This window comes from Pteropus medius, unplaced genomic scaffold (assembly GCF_902729225.1).
Source record: "Pteropus medius unplaced genomic scaffold, Ma_sr-lr_union100, whole genome shotgun sequence".
Classification (NCBI taxonomy): Eukaryota; Metazoa; Chordata; class Mammalia; order Chiroptera; family Pteropodidae; genus Pteropus; species Pteropus medius.
In genome coordinates, this window is record NW_024351729.1 from 24,784,476 (window position 1) to 24,807,498 (window position 23,023).

A 23,023-nucleotide genomic window follows, 5' to 3' on the forward strand; every position below is an offset into this window, starting at 1 on the left:
CATATAGAGTCATATAGGTTGTTCGCTGAACAAAACTTTTCAACTGAAAGGGAAAGTGGTATCTAAAATGCAGCTTAAACTCCACTCTCCAGGTTCAAGGCCCTGACACAGGACCACAACAACCCAATAGTAAGAATAGTAACAATAGTAGTAATAAGAGATAATATTTATTGAGTGATTACTATGTTCCACGTATGGTTCACTCACACATATTTACATGTTTAATCCACACAACCATCTGATGGAGCAGGTATTATTACTATCTACATTTTACACACTAATAAACTAAGCACAGAGAGACTAATTGACTTGCCTGATTTACAGCTAATAATTTGTAGTGAGTTTCCTCAAGAAGTATATATCCTGTGCCCCAAAAGTAAGACTATGTCAACAGAAAGTACAAGTGACATTAGGGAGTACAATCGAAATGCTTGGGAAAATTCAAAGAAAGAAAAAATGCTGCATGAGCAGGGCCTAGTAAAACGAGTACAATTCTGATGGGCGAGAAGGCGGGACAGGTGACACCGTGTGGACAAACGCCCAGCAGCTGGATGCTCCGAGCGGTGAAGAAACAGTGAAGAAAGAAAGAGCTTGGACCCCCTCTCCCGGTAGGGGCATCTGTAAAAGCCGGGGGGGTGGACTTTCCTAGGACGTCAGGAGCCACACTCAGGTTTACAAAGATTTATAATCCCAGCCTATTTATACATATACAGCCTATTATAATTATATAATACAATCCATATAAAAAAGGCTAAACAGGTTTGGAGGAGGGGGGCAGAGAGAACAGAGCAGATTTGTCATTATGCCCAAATACTACTTCATTTATTAGCACTCCATTTTTACAAGACAATTTTCTTAATTAGTTCAATAAATTTCTCCATTCAAAGCAAAATATCCAGCTGCTGCTCTTGTGATTACTCAAGTTTCCATGTGCAAAAAAGGAAAAAAAAAAAATACGCATCCAACTTGTGATGCACCCTAGCCAGTGAATCAAGCTATCTGCTTCAGTTGTCTTAATGTCAGACAGGCAAAAGAGGACCAACGTGTAATTTTAATAATTTGGCTAATGCAATTTAAATGACCAAACAAGCCATTTTTGATTAACCTATTATTTTTTCTCCTTTTAATCGATATGGCCTGTTCAAAATTTGATTTTTACCTTTGATGGGCACGCTACAAAGCCTTCCGTAACAAACAGTGTTCAGTACAGGACTGGGGAAAGAGCAAGTGAGAGAATTTTTATTGAATCTGTGAGTGGGAGGGGCGATTACTGCTGAATTATTATAATCTTAAAATCATAAGAGGCCAGAGCAGTCATTCCGGTTCCTCTTTCCAGGGAGGGATGTTGCTGAAGCTTCTCTTACTAAAGATTCCCTCTAGTTTCTGCGTAAACATTTCCCATGGCATAGAGCTCACTGCTTATCTTGGACGGGTTGGCTAGCCAGGCATGCAGAAACTTCACCGGCATAGGCAACGGAAGGAGCTAGGAATCTGGGGACTCGAACTAAAGAAACTGACGTATAGACAAATTAGTGTCCAAAATATTCTAGAGAACTAAGTCTTGACTTGGGACAACACTCAACTCTGAGGGCTTCTGGCTAGAGGACAGAAAACAGAAGCAGCTAGGGGGTCCTAAGAAAGTTCCCCACTAGAAGTCAAGTGAGCAACCCACATTCACGTTCCTGCTGATTCAGAGCAAGGTTTTGTGGGGTTGAGAAAGAAGGCGCAGCGGCCTAGGGGAAGGGAAGGGCAAATTCGTTCACAGAGGATTTCAGGGTTACAGCCAAAAGTGCTGGTCCCAGTGGGAACTGGAATGCTGAGCTGGAAAGAGAGACAGAAGTAGTTGTAGTTTCTGCACTAACAAGGTGTGTGGAAAGCTGTAACGCCATAGGCTTGTAGATGCCAGTGTTCACCTCAAGCAGGACAGGAATGCAGCCTATCACAGCAAAACCAATACCCTACCTAGCAAGGAGCGGATTCTGAGGCCAACGAAGCACTTCCTTGGTCTGCACTGGCTGGGGCAAGAAAAAGGCCAGCGCCTCCACGCAAAGCAGAGGAAAGCCATTCTGCACTTGGGCATGTGGAGAAAGAAGACAGAGCATAAGTACTGCGATGTCCCCAAATATGAGTTCAGGTTTGCTCTGTGTGTGATTGTGTTCCTTTCTCTGCATTTTCCCAATGCTCTGCAATGAACAGAATTTGTTTCATGCATAACATGGGTTAATTCGTTTCGTAGGAAAAAAAATCAAAACAATAATATGGTTTTATTTTTCATCCTGCTAAGAGATGAGTCGGAGAAAGCAGAATGAATGTGTCAGGTTCCAGCAAGTGCATCCCTAGTTTCGCTGTCCTTGGAGACTCTATCCTATTTCCAAATAACAAGGTCTCCTAAATTAGAGCTGGGGTGCTGAGAAAGAGGGAGGCGAAAGGAGCAGGGGAAGGTGGAAAAGAAAGGACAAAACATTTGTCCATGTTCTGTCCATCCACTTGGGAAAATAATTTGCAAGATGTTTAATTTGTTTTAAAAGCGGGGAGGTGCAGAGTGAACTGGGTAATTCATTTTCCACAGTGAATAAGTGGTCCTGGGAGGTGAGAGCAAGGAAGCCCGTCACAGGCACCTCGTTTAAAGGTGCCAGAGCTCTGGAATACAATGAGATGAATTTGATGGTCAAAGAAACAATTGATTCCACAGCGATCAATTTATTTAACTTATAAAGAAAGAATCAGCCAACCCTACAGGGATTCCGTCTCCTGGTTTCTGCCTGTGTAGGTATTTTAAAGTTTATGCATAGTCCATGAAGTCATTTTCCCTTCTAGCTGGTGACCGACTGGAAGGTAATCTGTAGAATTGTAAGACACCAGTGTCTAAGTGATTCTATAAAAACAATCAGCCTTTAACAACATCTTTTTGAAAAGCAGTGTTTCTCCAGTTTTTAAAGCAATGATGCTCCTTAGATATGGGGAGGGAAGCCTTACAGTAGATTTAGAGGCAATAATTTACATCAGGCAGCCGAACTATATAATCCTCTAGATAAAAGGGTATCCTTTATATTACAGGCTAGCTGCCCACAGCTGTCACAGGTAGCCAAAGAATCCTACATTTGTTAAAACAAAATTAATTGATTTTTAGAATGAAAAAAAAAAAGGGCTTTGTTGGCAAAATCCTTAAAAGAAGTTTTTTCACAGGCAAGTGCTAATGAGCAAAACCAATCCATGTTAGAGTTCATGTCATTAATGAGTACCGCAAGGAAATTAACATATAATGTCACTAGAGGTGTGCTATTCCTCTTTGTTGCTAGTTTAGGTAAGCATGTCTCTCAAAACTGAGTATCAAAGCCTTTAAAATTGTGTATCTTTCAACCTAACAATTATTTGAAAATAATGAAGGCTACATTTGAAGATTATGCTATGAGACTATTCAGGATAATATTAAAAGCACCAAAAGCAACCTAAACTTCTGACAATGAAGGACAGCTGAAGAAACTGGCACATGCAAGCAACGGAAAACTCTGTGCCACCAAAACTGATGTCATGAAGTTATGTTCCTTGATCTGGAAAGATTTTATGATCATGCCGCATGATCAATTATCTTGTGCATGTGTGTGTACATACATCAAAAAAAGTTTGAAAGTATAGAAACCATGATAAGCCTGGCTTCACTGTGTAATGACATAGATGATTTTGCTTGTCTTTTTACTTGCTTTCTATTATCACATTTTTCTACAAGCGACGTGAAATACTTGTTTTTGTTTTTTCTTAACCTGATAACTTTGTGATTCATCGTTTTTCTTGAACATGGCTGAAAACCATATTTAGGTAGCTCAGTAAGTAGGGTCTCCCATGCTATCCTTAACAGCTATTCACACAATAAAACCAGAGTACAATTAATGCGAACTCTGACTATCTATAGTCAAGTGAAGTATTGATCAGATGAAATAAAAAAAAAAATATTAAACTATCTTCTTTAACCAAATACATAATAAATATGTAAATAAATCTAACGTGTATATAAATCCTGTGAATTATACTGCAAAAGTAAAAGTAATAGTATCTCCATTTCACAGATGAAGAATACAAAGGATTAAGTAATTACTTTATAAGATGCACATCCCTATAAAAACCCTGGTCAACAGAGCCCAGGCTCTAGGCCACCAAGCCACGCTGTCTTCATGAGAAACTCACACAGGCATAGACAGATAAACAAAATACATTCTAAGACATGAAGACAGAAAGTTGATACAGAGGCTAAGTCTTAACATTGTGCCACATGTTCACAATGCCTTATCAAACAAAGAGAAAGACATTTTCATCTTCTGTGATGGAATGAGCTGTGTCCCCCTGTAAATTTCTATGTTGAAAGCCACGACTGTATTTGTGGACACCTTTAAGGAGGTGATTAAGGTTAAATGAGGTTATAAGGGTGGAGTCTTAATCCCATAGGACCGGTGTGCTTATAAGAAGAGGAAGGGGCATAGGACACCTCTTATTATACACGAGCTGAGAAAAAGTCCTGAGGACACAGAGAGAAGGCAACTATCTACACTCAAGAAAAGAACCTTCACCGAAACCAACCCTGATGGCATCCTAATCCTGGACTTCCGGCTTCCAGGACTGTGAAAAAATAAATCTGTGTTTAAGCCACCCAGACTCCGCATGTTGTTATGGCAGCTGTGGCAGACCGAGATATTTCCCAAACAGTATCATACGAAAGCCTCTCAAAACTTGTTTTTCTATAAAGTCAAATTCAGAATTAGAAAGCAAATAGAGTTATGATCATCTACTTTTCCTAGATTATATCCTCATCCATTCACATATTCTACACTTAGCAAGGATAAACTAATTCTTCATCCTGCCATGCCAAACCTTAAAAATTACCTTATCCTCTCGGAATTCCTTAATATAAGAATGGAATCACCATGTACTGATGGACCGAGCCTAAATCTTAGAATGTTATTCAAAACTTTCCCTTTCACGTATGCTCTATATCCCACAGGCCACTGTGTCCACTCTCAAGTTTATGTCATATGCATTATGCACTGACTGGGCATAGCAGATGCTTAAGAATTATTTACTGTTGAAATCAGTTGTTCTTCGATACTCTTAAATTTCCAAAATCCTTCCTTCACGTCTCCTCCTCAATAGGACTCAGCATCTCCCTCCTTCAGGTCCTCACCCGAGCTTACTTATCACATGTTATAAACATTTTTACAGGACTGTCCACTTCCTTAGGCTGCAAACTGTTTGGAGAGGGAAAAGTGCGTAGAAAGACATGAAGACCTCAGAAAGAGGCAGTATATTTGGAGATTTCAAGCCCATTAGGGGGAAAAGTTTACTGAAACCTTAAGGATTGCAATCGAAAACCAAATTTGATCTCATTTCAGAAGACTTAGGTTGAGGAGTAAGCTTGGGAATACAGCATCTGATTCTCCCAAGGCCAGCCTCAAAGATATACAGATACCATTCTGCTTTGGCCCTCACATTTTTTCCCTAGGATTATCCTCTCTTTAGCACAACTAGAAAGCAAGACTAAAACTCTAGACTTTCAGATGCCAGTCCTTATTAATTTATTATGTACTTAATTCATTTGAACCTCAGTTTCCTCATCTGTAAAATGAAAAGCATGAACTAAATAAAGGATTTCGAAGATCCTCCCACCTGGAATATTCTCCACTTCTAAAAAGAGAGACGTCCCACTTCAGGAAGCCCAGTATGGAAAAGAGGGTCTCTCTCTGCCTTGGTCAGCACCAGAACCCAAATTAGCCCATCTAGCCTTCAGGCTGAGAAGGGAGGATAAATAGTCTCCATGACGTTTCCACCGTTTATAGCCCTACAAAGCAATCTTCTGGAAGGGGAACGTCTCAGCGTGGGCAAACACGTTATGTTTCCTATGTGCAACATTTGTGTATGGAAAACGAGTTTGCATGCTCAAGTAATTGCCATGGTAAAGCAGTGACCTCCTTTGTTAATTGGGGTTGTGTTGCAACCAACAGAAAACCTGATTCTAAATGGCTCAGACTTAAAAAAAAGAGAGAGAGAGAGAGAGAGAATTTTTGTGATTAATATGATTTACCAATTCAGGAAATAACTGGTTTTAGGTGCTGAAAGGTGAGCCATTTCCACTATAGCCACAGGGAAGCGACACCAAGGAGAAAGGGTAGGATGGCTGTGTGAGTTCCGAAGGAATGAGCACATCGCACCATTTGCAATGGTTTACTCCATCTTTTTTTGCTTTCACCCTTAATACATAAAGGAACTGCCTTCCAAATGTTTCATTGCCATTTCTTTTTTTTCTGCACACATTTGCAAATAAATACTCTGACTGAATCAGCGTAAAAGCACGTACACAACATATAGATCATTAAAAGTTAACCCTTGTTCGATTGATTTTCCTTTTAAATCTCCTTGGATTTATTTATTGCGCAGCATTTGAGAAATCAGAAAGTTCTCATTTGGTTAAGCTGTCCTGTTAGGATGAGCTGACACTGTCTTTTGTAAACTTGGGTCTATACTTGTAACTTCCCTGTCTGCTGTGATATAATCAAAATAAGAATAATTTGCTCAGTCACACATTCTATGACAAGTCTTCGGCCTTAATAATCAGAAAGTCAAAGTTTGTCTTGGCAAGGCCATTCAAAATAATGCAAAGCCCACCTCTTGACAGATGAATGTTTGACAAATTTTGAAGTACAGTCAGGTCACTGTTTACATAATTCTATAACTCATATCGTTAGTTAACTTGGAGAGAGGTTTCTTTCCTTCTAACAGTTCATCCCCAAGGAAAGTATGGTATAGAGTTGACAGCTAAGAAGTCTGGAGCCAGTCTATCTGGTTTCAAGTCATGTTGCTAGTCTATATGGCCTAAGGCACCTTCCCATGCCTCAGCTTTCCCAACTGTAAAATGGAGATAATAACAGACCTGCCTTATAAGGCTGTTTTGGAAGTAAAGAAATCGAAGCCAGTGGAGCAGTTAGTTGATGGTCATCATTACAGATATTTTTAGAAAACATTAATAATTTTTTCCAAAAGACATTCTCCATCGCCTTTAATTGGTGCCTGCTGGGGAAACATTTATCGATTTTGAGATGTTATGATGTACACTTAGATTTAAAGAAAATAAAGCAATTGCTATATGGGATTGTTTGAAAATCTTCTCCATCTTTTCTGTGTTCTAAGACCCTAGACTTAGCTTACCTAACCCTACAGGGAATCTAAAATATCTAAAAGAGTAATTATGTAGAGTAATAGATATAAGTAATCTTATAGTTTGCAAGTAATCTTATAGTTTGTCTAATCTAGAAGTTTACCATTGAGAATACTATCCATTTCTGAGACATTTGGAAAAGTGAGGGGAGGTTTCAGTCTGTCACAGTGACTGGAAGATGCCGCAGGCACTTGGTGCACAAGGACTTCGTAATGCTCATGCTCGCTGTGCACAGGACAGACCCAAAACATTTGGTAAATATTACTCAAAGAAGAATCATACTGCCCGAAATGACAAGGCTGCCCCTTTTGAGAAACACAGGGCCTCTGATCGCTTACTTCAGGGATACTGTTAGATGCCCTGGGGTCATCAGCCAGGGCGACACCGGGTCTAATGACGTACGTAGAGCTCATCATCTCAGAAAGCATCACGCTCTACGCATGTCCAGTTCAAAATATTACACAGCCCTTCCTTATATTGAGGCAATATCTGTCTTCTGGTCTTTGTTCTGCCTGTTGTGTAAAATAAAAAATACAACTTGCCAATCCTCACAACCAATAAAAAAATTGTTTTTACAAATTATTATGTCAAAGTTGCAGCTCTAAAGAGCACCAGATGTTTCTACAACAGTGGATCTGTCATTTCATGTTCTCTCTTTCTCTCTCAATAAAAAAAAAAAGAGAGCAAAGTACCACAGTTCCAAAGGGCTGAGACCATATTCTCTCTGCGGCAAAATGCAGCTTTCCCAAATGGGATAGTAAATATTTTCTCAACTGGATTCTCATTAGCAGCCAGGTTCATGATTAATGAATAGCTCAGTTATGTCCACACACTAGCTCCAGGTTTAACGATTCCATTACCTTTAACTTATATGCTTAAAATCTACACAAGATAACGAGAAATCTCAATATCATAATTGTAGATGAGATCTTTGCTTTTTGCCCTAAAGTTAGAGAGGCTGGGAACAGCCCAAACCAAAGTCAAAGAACATGTCTACGATGCTGGATTGGAAAAGCCATTTATGTGACTTGGAAAGCAACTGAACAAGGTCGCAGAGCCAGTTTCCTTCCCGTGGTTGTTGCTCTTTTTATTAAATCTAGCAAACATAACAGCAAAGTGCCCAAATCATAAGTGCACAGTCCAGAACCAGATTTAATGGTGAAATCTTTTAAGCTCGCAGATAAAAGCTAGTTCTCATGCACATTAACTTTCTAGAATATTAGTAAAAAAATTTACAAATTGACCATAATACTCAAACTTGGTAAAACTAAAGAGAGAGAGAGAGAGAGAGAGAGAGAGAGGAGTGGAGTTCGAAAAAGAGAGAACATATAGGCTAATATCACTTGGATATTTATGAAGGATTCAAAATAAAATAATAAAAACTGTCCTTTTTACTGAACACTAAATAAATGTCACTTCTTAGCTGAGACTTACATACATTCCTATTTAATCCTAAATATACTCATTATCATTATTCCCATGTTATAGAGTAGAAAACCAAAGTATTAAACTTAAGTAACCAGCCCAAACACATTGTAAGTGACAAAATTGGGATTAAAATTCAATCCCTATTCTAAAGCTTTTAATCACTATTTTCAATTAACAAATAGAATTTGAGCTTCTATATATCAAATCCACTGCCATCTTATAGGTTTTTTTTTTTCCCCACAGATACAAATAAAGTTTATGGTGTATTATCAGAAAAATCTACAAATACCTTCAATCTCATAAAGACAGCAAGAAATAAGTCACACAAATAAAATACCTGAAGTAATTTGACAAAATTTGAAATTTGTTCTATCTGAGAAATGCTTAAAACTTGTTTATATGATATTAAGAAAACATACCTCATAGCATACTTAAATTATGCCCATTAAAATCGGGCATAGAATAAAGATGCTTACAATCTACACTATTATTTATTACCAGTCTGAAAATTCTGACCACTGTTGTAAGATAAAAAATCAGAAATAAGAGGTCGAATTCTTGGAAAGGAGAAAAAAATAAGTGCTTGTAGTCAAAAGTATTAGTTCTCTAGAGAGCCCTGGAGAGTTAACTGAAAACCTATTAGTATTCATGAGACAGTTCAATAAAGAGATTGGATGTAAGATAAACACAGAAAAATCAATAGCTTTCCTGTAGATCGGTGATAACCAGCTAGAAGATATAATGGAAAATATTGGAAAAGCTCAATAGGTTTGTGTTTTTCAATTATCTGTAGTAGAAGTCAACAATCTACTTTTGGGAAAGTTCTTTTTACTATATCTATTTTTTAAAGTTGCAATAATAGTTGTGATTTTTATAAGGTCAGACATTACTTTTCTTCAATAAATGACTTTGTTTCTCTGGAAGATTTAACAATGAATTTTGAAAAAAATTTCGGTGCAATTGCTAAAATCACAGTGCAGGATTCTGGCCATATCAACTACCCATTTAAAATTATGAGAATAAATAGTTATAGCTACAACATTTTGTAAATGGGGATCCCAGAATCCTTCATTAAGTTTAGAATAAATTATGTACTCGGGTTTATTTTCGCTATGGTTTAGTTTACAGTAGCCGTTTTTGCCCTGTGGAGGATAACTTCCTAAAAGTAAAATCATTTGAGACCCTCGGGTTGTATGTTTCAAACTTTTTCTTTTTAATGTTTTTCTTTCATCCATGCAAAGATAACGTTCTCACTTATAAATAAACATGAATTCCTTTCTTAAAAAAACACATTTTTATGTTGTTTTAATGTACCCCTGCATTAATTCTAATGTTAAACTCCAGGACCCCAAAGAAAATGCTACAGATAGAAACCTGGATGTTCAAATATTACTTTCAGCTGCACTTCTTTGCTGGCACCTCAGTTAGAGACAGAGTAATGAAATCTCAATTTTTCCCATTAGTTAATTAGCACCTTTGCATCTTAAGTACTAGGAGCATTACACTGTTAATTACTTACAAGTCTGCTCTCAATAATCAGTGGCTGCTTTTTTTTTTTTTTTCTTATGCAAAGGCTTGCACAACTCTTAAAAAAACAAAATTATAAAATATTCTTCTCTGCACAGGCTAAATATTACAGAATGAAATGCTCTAACAGCTATAGGTAAGTTCAGCCAACTGGTGCCCCTGTATTGATCTCTTATTTCTCCCAACACTTTTCTTCTAATCCTCTCCATAATTATATGAACTGCTAGAGCTTTCCTGAAGCTGTCAATTCTTCTTGCATCCATTTTCAAATGGCCAGTGGAGAAGCAGTCTGGGCACTGGATCAAACTGTCAGTGTTCCGCACTCCCAAATTGACAACCCTCTTGAAGCCTCCTGGCACATCTGTCAAGGGTCTCCCAGGGTTCTTCAAAACTCTCCCCTCTTGGAAGAGAGTAAGGAGGGTGGAGGAGCCAGGAAGGTATTGATCCCTTCTTTTAACATGGTAATTTGCCTGGAGGGGGTGGGGAGTCGGGAGGAGTTGCTTCAGTCATTGCCAAGCTGGACACTTGAAAAGGAAACAGTTTTTCAAAGTGGGGATGTCTTTTTCAAACACTTAAAACTGAAAACAAATGAATCTAAGTATCAAGTTCACAGCGCAATGTGAAGGAGGTTGGCCAAATAGAAATGGGAGAGCTCATATATTGAAAAGTGGCCTAAAATTACTTGATGGTAACAAGAAGTCTGAAAGTTTGAAAGACAGTTTAAACTTTTAAGGCCTGTGTGTGTATCACAACCAATTAGAAAATAGCTTATTGAGTTACATTAATCTTGGGAGAAAAATTAAGGTCGATATAATTAAACTGATGTAAAATATTAATAAAATTGATATTGATGAATGCTTGACATCTTCATAAATAATAAAAACGGAAAATAAAATTGATCGTTCATTTAATTACACCTCTAACTGGCAATACACTATGAAGGCCAGACAGAAAAAAAGGAAGCGGGTAATAGCACCATTACTAAAGTATTTTTGTCTAGTACCTTTGTCATCAGTTTATTATTTCATCAATAAAACCTACAGTACAGATAAGACTGCAAGACATAATTAACTGTGCAAAGATTGCAAAGTATGATGACCATCTTAAGTTTGTAAAATGAATTAATCGAAAGAGATGATTTGCTCGTAATTTTCAGGTCCTGTATTTCTGGGGATATATATTGTCAGTTGTGAACAAACAAGCCATATGAAAGAGAAGGCAGCTCTCATAATAAAGGAAGCGCTGTAGAAAAAAGCAATAGTTGGGAAAGCTGGCATCTTAAATCAGGGAAGTTCTTAAGGACAAAGGCCCCTGAGAAAAGCATTCTTGCCTGAGCTGCGTCTTAACTGATCAGGAGGTTGGCCCATATTTACCTGCCATGGTATTATGGGAGGACATCAGTATTCTGTTAACCTCTGACCCCTGGGATCTGAAGCAGACAAAGGACCAATCTGGAGCCCTGGGAGAACACAGCCAAATGTCAAACAGCGGGGAAGGGATTGTTAGGGAAACGTTTGGCTTGGGCTCAGCCAGCTTCATTGGGGCAAACTGCTATTCGCAGAAATGAGCCATCAAGAGATAACACCACAAAATATGAATAAAATGGAACCTTTTTTGCCTTTCTTCTAAACTGTTAGCTTTATGGGACTTCATGTTTAACAGTATGAAAAAAACCCAATTTGCTTTGAAGCGCATTAGTCTGTCTCCCATCCTAATTATTGTTTACATTGCCATTTGCCTTCTATTAAGAATTGAATAATTACCCAGTACTTCATAGTTTAAAAATACAAGCAAACAGGATTATCTGGGTAATTAAGAAACTGTACCATAGCTTTGTACCGCTGCAGAAAATATCCATACACGTAGGGGAGATGATAATTATCAATCAACTTCCTTCAAATGGCCCTTTAAGGATTTGGGGCAATTTGAGATCTGTAACTTATTAAGAAGAGGTTACTAAGATCACCTTTGAGAAGTGTGGGTCTGTTTAAATCCATCGTTAGAAACAAGAGCCAGATAAGCAGCTGAATTTTCTCATCCACTAATGACACCAGAGAACGCACGGAGTACAGAGCCTTCTGCTGTTCTTTAATCCTAATAATCCATCCCAAATGGACTTTGAACAGCACCATCAAACTCTGTCAGACCATGTGGGGCTAAGGCAAAGCTCTTCCACATTTAGATGTTGTCTTTGCTGACCTCCACTTAATTACACCGTGAGGTCTGGCTATGCCCACTTTCTGCCCTGTGAAATTAGTTTGAACTCAAGACTAATTGAACTTCAAAAACATTTCATGCATTGTCCTCTTCTTCTAGTTTACAGAATACATATGATCACGGCCTTCTGAGGGTAGTGCTGATTTCAAGCAGAGAGTGAAGTCTGTTGGGCAAATTATGCAGTGTACTTGCGATTCCATTCTAGGGGAATAAAGCAACGGTTAAAGGAAATTTGGAGACATTGGGTGGGATGGAAAGACAGTAATTCCCAAAGTGAGTGGAATAAGGAACAGAATTATAGTCAATATACCTTTTAAAGAAATTTATCTGCGGCATAAGTGAAAATAAGGGACTTTAGTTGTGATTCTGGGTATGAAAGCTGATGTGTTTGTCCATAGATGTAGAAAAAGATGAAAATACCAATGGTGGTTTGTAAATTACCCACTTTCAATATCTGTTTGTTGAAGGAATGAATGGATTCCAGCCCACTAGTGACCTAAAGCCTATCTTTGGAACTTCCTGAGATCTGATCATTCTTTCTCAAAGAATTTTATCTTTTACTTTACATTTTTTTAACTCCTTTGTTGGGACACTTCTAAACATTCCTAGCATAATCCGAATAGTGCTACCTCCTCCCACCTCAGAAAGAACAGCAAGATTCCAGCTGAAGCTGTCACTACACAGACAAACCAAGGGATTCACCAACTGCTAGGTTTCTTCCTAAAGGTCAGAATAAAATGAGCAGCAGGAGTTTGAGTTGTTTTTCATGGGGCAAAGGGGCCGGGGAGTGACAACTGACCGCATTGGGGCTGGGGGTGGGGTGGGGGGACCTGTTGCACAGAAAGAGCCCTGGGTAAATAGTCCACTCTCCTCCTCCATCCCCAATCTCTGGAAGCATTCAAATCAAAATCGAATTAATTTGCATGGCCTCTAAATCATTGGGTTCTGCATAAACAGAAGGATATTTTGGCTGGAGTTTCCAAAGGAAGCCCTCATTGCCTTTGTGAAAGGGGGGAATGGGTGTGTTGTTTTGCAAGAAGGCGAATACAGAATATGCAAATGAAGAATCTGCTGCCTGGAAAAGCAACCCCAGGCAGACAGCTGACGACCCACAGTCACCCAGAAAAAGCTTGGTGTCTCCAAAGGGAGTTGTAAGCTAATGACAGGGTGGTTTCCCAGGAAGCCAAAAAAACACCCTGAATATTCATAGAATGTCCATTTAGTCAAGGACTATTCATTACCCTACAGATCACGGAACCCAGTGACCTCACCTGCTCTCCTCCCCAAAACAGCTCAGAGGTACCAGCTGTAAGGGGATACAATGAGAAAGGCTTTATGCCCTAAGTGAAAAAGATGGTCTCTCCGGGTCTTGAGGACAGCTGAGGCCTTCTTTAATCATTCCTTCTCACAGGCACAATAAAACTAAAGAGAGAACTCAGCCATGTTATTGGACACAGATAAACAGTTTTGAAAAAGCCAAGAGCTATAAATTGCTATCTAATTTTATAGAAACATCTAAAAGGTTGAATAAATAAAACCTAAACTTCCCAGATTCTGAAGCAGTTTTCAGAGCTTTCTTATTTCATTTTAATTTTAAATGTACCAACAGCAAGACAGTGGCACACTCTATGTACCTGCCGGAGAAACTAATGGGCTGATGGACCACTACAGTGGTTCTCAAACTTTTGAGTCTCAGAACCCCTTTACACGCCTAAAATATCGAGGGGGACAAAATGTTTTTGTCGATATGAGTTGAAGATATCACTAAGTATCATTGCAAATTGAAACTGAAAATGTTTTTAAGTAATTATTTATTAATTATTTTTAAATACCAATAATAAACACATTATATATGAACCCAAATAACGTTTTAATGAAAAAATAACTATATTTCCCTCAACAAAAGAAATTAGTGAGAAGAGTGGTATCTACTTATTTATTTGCAAATCTCTTCGATGCCTGGCTTAATAGAGGACAGCTCATATTTGCTTTTGTACTCAATTTGATAAGACATCACACACCAGGCAGCCTCTGGAAAACTCCAGGTATGAGAGGAAGAGAAGAAAAGGCAGATAACATCCTAGTGTTATTAAGAAAGTTTTAACTTGCAGACTCCATGCAAGAGTCTTAGGGAACCCAGCTGGAACACACTTTGAGAATCACTGCGTTAGTGCAATAACTTGGGGAACCGAAGATTTGATCAATACAGACAAGAACAGCTATTTCATACCATCCCTTACCCTTTATTTGTCATCATCGCTCCCCTCAAAACAAAAAACCTCTACTCTGCAACTAACTGAACGGCTTTCCTTGTTGAAAGCAGTCAACAGCCCATACTGACGCCATATTTCTATTTAACAGCAATAAAGTTAACAATAATGATTTTCACTTACTAGTGATTCTAGGCACTGTGCTAAACCCTTTATGCATACATGCTTATATGTGTGTGTCCTACATAACAACATACGGTTGCCATCAATTTGCAAAATGTGAACTTGAGATTAGGGGGTTAAGTTAGTATCCATGATGACTCATCTGGTTAAATAGCACAACTGGAAACTAAACTCGTCTCAAACTCCAAAGGCAAAGGTTTAGCCATTTTGTACTAAAATAACTCTGTGTAAACTCACGAGCTGAACTTTCAAGCACAGAGATGATTCATAAAAATGATGAAAATACTTAAAGCCTAATCGAAGTAGGAATTATAAACAAGGACCTCATGAATACATTAGTCACATACAAAGATTTTGATATATCGCGTTGACTCCATGAAACATTACTCCACCAAATGAAAGTTTAATATAAAACGGACCACGATTACTTCCGTATTTATTTATTCACTCATTTAATGAACATTTAATGAGACCCCACTGTGTTCCATAATCGTTTCTGCCGTTACTTGTCTGGACACCACTCCTCCGTTTACGTTCTCATGATAAAGAAGTTTTACTAAATTCACTTGTCCAAGATAAAGCCAGAAAAATTACAAAGCAAAGTTAATCATTAAGTTTTTTTAATAAAGTTATGAATTAAAGTGTTTATTTAAAAATATTACCAGGAAAAACGAAGAAACTAAATATCTACTGAATGAAGAAGTTATTGTTTCTAACATGGAACGATGTCCATGATCGTAGGTGAGTATTATAAAACCAAAATGACAACTAAGAGGATAATTCCATTTCTATTAATATTTTAATACATGTAATAAAGATATATTTGGGTTACCTGCCAAATTGTACAGTGGTAACTCATAAAAAAATTAGAGTTAAGCATGAAGTTCTTTGATAATGTTAAATTCATCAATTAAATGCAAAAAAAAATCACTTAAGTAGTAAATTTTAATGATATGAAATTCAAATTTATATCATGACCACCTTTGCTTTGCACAATAACGACTGAGAAACCATTAAATCAATCCTTTTCCTAAAGACTGGTATCTTAAAAGAATAATTATATCTTAGTTCATTTTTTAAAAAGGTACAAGGAAGCTCATTTAGACTAGAATAAGTCATCAAATCTTAAGTACTATATTTGAAAATCCCTAACTGAGATAATTCCTATGTGATGCTTTGGTGAACCCAAAATAGAGACCATTGCATCATTCACACTCAAAAAGAAGTCCAGTTACACAAGAAGAAGAAATAAAGTATAACAGAAAAAGGACAATAATTAAACCCCGTTCTTCTCATATATGAAGAACTGCATCTTTCAATGATCACAGCCACGCTTCAAAGCCAGAGATAAAAGCAGGTATGTGTTTCAAGCAATTGAATCTTAAAGACATGATTCAAAGGTAGAAGAAAATTTCAAAACTGGAAAGGATATGAAACAGCATCTCTCTGAACTATATTTTAAATGCTTCCTTTCCAGCATTTCTTTCTCCTAAGGTCCTTAAGAAAACAAAGCAATCTTTTTTTTTTTTTTTTTTTAGCAGCTGTTTCTCCTTTTAGAGCACAGATTTGAAATATTTCTATTTTGCAGCCATCAAAGTAGTTCTGTCTTATTTTTTTCTCAGAAGAGCTTTTAATAAGATACCTTTTGCTGATATGAAGGCATCATATGTGTAATGACATATAATAGAAGTCCTACATATATATATGACCCCAAAGAATCTATAGCAAAATTGTATATTTCAGCAAGGCCTGTGTCTGCCTGGTTACATTTTTGTCACAGTCGTGATTATTTACTAGGCCTTAAGAGTGACTCTATAAGACTGTTTTCTTGTTATTAGTTTTATATTTCTATAGTCTCTCTGAAAATATTGCTTATTAATATTTCACGAAGAGTAAATCTGTGACTTTCCTTTCATTTTTCAGCTTTTTAATTAAACAAAAAAATAAGTTCATAAAGAATTTTCCCTCTCTTCCTTCTACTTATTATTTCCGAGGTAATGGAAACAACCCTGTCAAACATCTAGGACATTTCTTCAGTGCGTGTGTGTGCATGTGTGTGTGCGTGTGTGTGTGTGTGTGTGATGTCTGGGATGGACTTTGTTTCCTTTCTCTGACAATCTGAGGAGGACTGGTAACTAGACTAACTAGGCTGGTTTCTTATCCTCTGCACCCAGTCACAAAGCTAGCGCAAACTGCCACTGCGAACTCCGGCCAGTCATCCTCCTGAGGAGGACAGATGAGTGGCTGACACTCTTTGTTGTCCCGCTGAGATTTGCTGAGACTCAGTCAAACAGGTTCAGAAAATGCTATTCAAAAACAGAATGAACTTGCGGCTGCTTCAGAGGGCAAAGCGGCTGCCACCCTGCCGCCCTTTTGACGCGGCTCTTCATCCTTTCTCTCCATTAGCATGTACTGCTTCGAAGTAAGAACTCCAAGAGGAAGTGTAGTTCTGTCCCCAAGTCCCCTTGAGGACTCCCGCATATGACCAGGGTTATGCTTAAACAACAGCACACCCCAGGCCCCCACCCGCCCTGCCCATTTTTGCCCAGGGATCCTTTGTCAAACATTTAAGATCTTAATCAATCTTCACTCTGACCTCCCAGACCCCAAGGAAGATGGATGAGGAAGTAGGTGACCTTTCACCTGTTCTTCTATTTGTCCTGCCAGAGTAGACCCATTGAAAAGACAATTGAGGAGGAGCCTGCTGCCAAAGCGCTGAAGACTTAACAGTCTTCCATTATATCTCTTCTTCAGTTCTCTTTACACCCTCATTTTTTTTGTCCCACCCCCAAATTACTTTTCTCTCACTCAAAGTTCTCTTTCCTACAGGGGAGGAAAAAAAAATGACGCTCTCCAAATACAATTTGCAATATGAACTGGGAAAACAACATTATTCTTTTTTAGGGCAAGGCAATGTTTCCTATGTTTAACCTTGACTTCCAAGCGGGGCTGAGAGATGAGTTCCCTTTTACTACTTCAACCCAACACTTTTAAAAGTCATCAGAAGAAAAGTCATCAGCCATATCCCTGGGAAGAGCAGAGGATTTTAAAAAAAAAACAACAAAAAACTAGCATTAACATTGGTTTTGTGCTGTATAATCTACTCATCGCACACCACCGTGTCCTCATAGCAAGTATGTAAGCCAAATACAATTATTATTAACCCATTTTATAGATGAACAAACCAAGACTCAGAGGGCTTAATAAACATTCAGCTAAGTGACCAAGTTGAGACACATTTCCTTGTCTTGATGTTCTTTCTGTTTCAATTGGATGCTTCTCTGATACCCGCTAATGATGTCAAGGATGGAGACAACCATTTCTATTACTCCTATAGTTTCTACAATCTTGAGTCATCTTTTAAAGTTTCACTCAAGTTTGGAATTTAAGAATCCTTTGTCATTGTAGTTATTCCTTCCTTCCTAAATTCATGAGAGACTCTTACTTGGTAGTATTAAAAACAAACAAGCAAGCAAAGTGCAAGGTTTTGTGCAAAAAGTATCTTATTGAAAGAGTTAATCGTTCTGTGAGTAGCAACTGCATAGCATGTGAGGAATCGCCAAAGATTCTTAAAAGTGGCTCAACCGACCTTCTCAATCTGTTAAACATCCGACTTTGTGTCGGAAACAGTTTGCTTAGAAATGGACTGGACCTAAAACATTGAGCTCCTCCCCTTCCATGAACCACATGATTGACTAGGTTCCCAAGATTATTTCCATAAAGCAAACCACTAACATGTTCAATTGCCTTTACATTCACTGCTCCCTCCATCTTTTTCTCTTTTCCTTCTAATTTAGGTTGTAAAACTGTCAGGAGTTTCTCACTGTAGCAATGTATGAGTTACCGGGCTCTGTGACAATTGAAAATCAATGACATTGGATAGAGAGATGTAGTAATGCCAGACATGTGAACATTTGAGCAGAAAATGGAAGACAATGATGTTTAATATATACATATATATATATAAACCTTGACATGTAGAGATGTGCAAGTCCTATCTTACAAAAAATGAACAGGCAGAATAATTTATTCTAAAGTGTGATATGTTGTCACTGCCCTGTTCATTTCACTATCCCTTCTATGATTATTCTAATTCAGGTGCCAATAACAGTATACTTTATTATAGTAATACCAGAACATACTTCAGGGTTTCAATTTGATACAGTTTATCTAGTAGTTGCTAAGCCAACAGAAACTAAATGGTAAAAACATCCTTTGAATTCTAACTTTTAAATTTTTAAGTTTACAAATTTACCTTATTATTTTATGACAATGAAAAAGGCAGGCAGCCCTTATTCTGCTTTATTTACAATTAAATAAAAAGACATTCATTGTTAGCTACTCCTAGAAATAACTAAAGCAAATCAGGAAAGACACTTGAGGAAAGTATAAACTATGAAAGGAGAAACGCATAACTTTATGAAACCGAATTACTAAAAACGCCGATTTTTTTTTTTAGGTTATAACTGTTGATTTCAAGTTAGTCAAGTGGATTTCCCATAGTTAATCCCAGCCTGTCATTAAGATAGTTGAAATGCCAGACAAATTGTTTGGCAGTCAGCTATTTTGGGGTCTTTAATCACCAAATCAGATGAACCATGGGCAACTCCGTCTACAGCTCAACAATTACCCTGAGAAAAAGATTAATCTGATCTATTCCATAGATGGGACCAGAGTTCCAGAGTTTAGTAGTGACCATAATAAGATTGGCAGCAGCAGGCTATCGATAACCACTAAAAATAAACGCCAAGCAAAAATTTAAAAAGCCTCAGATAACTGATTTTTTTAAGCCTCACTCCACATATGATGTGAGTTATCCATATACAGATAAATTTCTCTCATCTCTTACTCAGAAACAAAGTTGCTATAAGAAAAAAACTTTCAGACTTCCCAGTATTCCAACAGAAAGGGGACATAAAGGAAGAAGGAATTGCATACACCAAACATTAGGTGAGAAAAAGGAATCACTTTAGTAAAATGATACATACAAATCAACATGATAAAAACACCTAGATTTCTTCAAAACCTCAATAACCAAAACGGATCACAATTTAATATTGCCTCTGCCCACAGACAGATCAAATAGAAGACTCTTACTAGCTCTTTATCACCTCCTTGGGGAAATAAAGAAGTCTTTCCTCAAGATGGATTTCACTTAGGGCCCCTTATCAATGGGTGCTCAGTGGAACCAATGCACTTAAAACACTCTGTTGAGCCTTGTCTACACTGCTCCACAAGCAGGGAAAACTAGACTTTCTTCATAAGGCTCAAAGGAGTGGGAACAAAGCAATCCTAATTTCACATGTAAATTGTTCATGTACATATGCATGCGATGAGACGTTTACCATTTACCAGGGTTCGAAAAGGAGTCCACTCTCTTTAAGTATGGATCAATCACGCCCGTTCTTCAGCTCGTTCATTCACATTTCAGAGGGCGCATCAAGCCAGTTCAGGTCTAAGAGCCGGTTAGCAAGTGTGTTTGGCCTTCTGCTGATTACAGCAGCGTCATTTATTTTGTCAGCGTTTGAACCATCTTAGCCTTGCCACCTGGAGCTATAGCACTTACTCATTAGACGCCTCTGTCCCACCACATCCCACAGGGGCTGCTAATTACTGGCTTTACTCCATTTAGTCTCATCTCTGATTTAATTACGTGCACTAAGCCCCAACGAAAAGTACAATATGGCTCGTCTTACCTTGGCATTCTCCGTTCCGCTCTTCATGCCCAGCATTGCATAGGCAGTTGCCAATGGGTACCAGCCACTCGCCATCTGCCCCACAGTACATTTTTGGCACATCCTTCTCTTCTGAGTTGTTGACACAGGAGCCTCGGACTTCCACCAGTGAAGACGTATCGGCCCCTGTGATGGTGTCTGGAAACTGGGCCAGATTGCGAACTGTGAGCGGACACTTCTTGTAGAACACGCGGACCGATACCAGGGCAATGCAGGCGCCCACATCCTGAAAAGCCAGATAAAACCCCTTCTTGCTCAATGGCCCCACATCTCTGATCTCAGTGTTTAGCTTCATGATTCTGTCGCCAATGTCCACCTGGGTGAAGCTCTCGTCGGCGGCAATGGTGTCGATCTTGGCAAACTGGCTCTCTCGGATAAAACGCTCTTTGTCGTTGTCTGATTCATAGTAGTACAGGTTAAACGTCTCCTTGCAAGTCCCCATGACACCCGGAAGACTATTGCAGTCCCTCAAGGTGAACTTGATCTCAATGTACACCCTCTGAGCCCCTTCTCGCGTGATCCAATCAGTTCGGAGCCAGTTATTCTGGCTGGGTTCCATCACGTTGCACACTTGGTAGGTTCGGATGGGTGTATTTTTTTCATCCATGATACTCACTTCCTCCCACTGCAGAGAGCCAAAGGAAATGTATCAATTACAAAATTTCATCATGCAGCTATCTGTCAATCCTACTTTACTCCCATAAGAAATGGTGATTTTTGTTCCAACAAGAAAACTGCTGAGCACCAATCCTCACTAAGAAAGCATCTTGAGGAGATAAAATGGTATTTTATTGGGGAAGTGTTTTTTTAATTGTTTCATTCTTTTGCCTTAAATCCAGAGGCAATGGTGGATTTATTGCTTATGGGTTCTCAGCAGTTTCTTGTGGTGGTCTAATAACCTCAAATTCACCTATTACAACAGCTACAGTTTCAGGTGGCAACAGTTCAAATTTACTCATAAATGAAAAACTAGTATGCATATTGTTTCAACAACAGAGCAGAGACCTGCAAATTAAGAGCAGGAAGAGCAGAGCTTGCCAAAGGAAGACAATTATCAGTTAATTAGTGGTGCTCCTGTCAGAACTTTGCTCTCTAATACCTAAAAAAATGTCAGTCGATTTTTTTTTTCTTTTTCTTTTTCTTTTTTTTTTTTGGTACTGTCACTACTCTATAGGGGAAAAGAAAATCTCACTATTCTAGTTTTTGTAATCCTGGGAAGACAGAGTAAACTTTCTGGTCTGATTTCTCAAACGCATGGCCATTTATAATGCCAGAACACTTTTCAGAAGCGTGTATTCAATTAAGTGTTAGTATATTGTTCCTACTTTGAAAAGATAGACACATAATTAAACAAGAATACATACATGCTTTGCTTCTAAATATCCTGAGGATACTGAAAAAAACAGTAAGTAGTATTTGCCATTGAAAGCTCAAGAAAATTAAAGAAGGGTGCTAGTTTTCTTTGTAATCTACTTCCTAATATAAAGATTCCAGGGGTGAGACCATCTGAATTCATTGTGACTAGAGTAACAATTTCACTCTCGCCATAGCTTTTAAAAACAATCCTAAAAGCAGCAAGATCGTTTGGGGGCTACTACAAGGGTGATAGGCGGCATTGATATCTACAATAGTGCATTTATATAGATTTGGTATAAATCATCTTATGTCTCTAACATGTGAATATAATTAGAAGAAAAAAAGACAGTAAAAAAAATTGTATTCTATAGTAGTTCCACTTAAAGCTCCATTCAATAAAATGAAGTACATAGAATCATAATGTGTCTTTTAACAGGTTTTCCTTCTGTGCATTGGAAAACTATTAATGGATGTAAATGTTACTATGTGAAGGGCCATAATGCATAAATTTCTGTGTCCCTTTCATCTGCTACCATTATGAAAGTTGGAACTGGGAGGGATAAGTACCCTGTGGTGATTAAAATTTCTTTTTATCCACTAAGTAATAAATCACCGATAATTTACTTATTTGGGGAAATTCATGTAAATCTCAAAATAGATCACCACCTTGAAAAAAACTACTCAGCATGCTTCTCATCTCGGAACAAAAGGAATATGGAAAAACACATTTATCAATGTAAATGAAAGCACATAGGGATATCTCCACAGAGTTCGTACAGGGAAATTCAGGTTTAATGTGAATTTTCCAGGCTGAACTTGATTGTCTAAACACACTGATCAATTCACCAGAACAATGACAAATCTCCCCTTAGTTTTGTGTTATACAAACAATGTCAGAAACTCAATATCCTCCTTTAAATGAACACTGCCAAGAAATTAGGTTTTTGCTACAATGTTGCCATCAGGAACCATCATTTTCCATTATTCTCATGTTATACTTAGTTGTTCTGATAGAAAAACAAGAGAGCAGCATTGCCTTTGACTATATATATATATTCACACATGTATTTTTTTACTTGGTGGTATTGTCAAATAAGGTTTCTTTCTCTTTTTAAAAAAAATAATAACAACAAATAAATGTCATTATTGGACAAATCTCTAATCCC

The 23,023-nt window shown here is 37.9% G+C and overlaps 1 protein-coding gene across 7 annotated transcripts in view; it reads right to left on the bottom strand.

The window, feature by feature from the left end:
* Positions 1–23,023, bottom strand: part of EPHA4 (EPH receptor A4) — a 140,226-nt gene that overhangs the window by 111,622 nt on the left and 5,581 nt on the right. For all 7 annotated transcript variants that reach the window (XR_005649068.1, XR_005649067.1, XR_005649066.1 and 4 more), the window contains exon 3: positions 20,463–21,126. Coding sequence is in view for 4 of the 7 variants with exons in the window: in XM_039844891.1 (XP_039700825.1) it covers positions 20,463–21,126 (664 nt within the window). In the remaining 3 variants the exon portion in view is untranslated. The remainder of the gene's footprint in view (positions 1–20,462; positions 21,127–23,023) is intronic.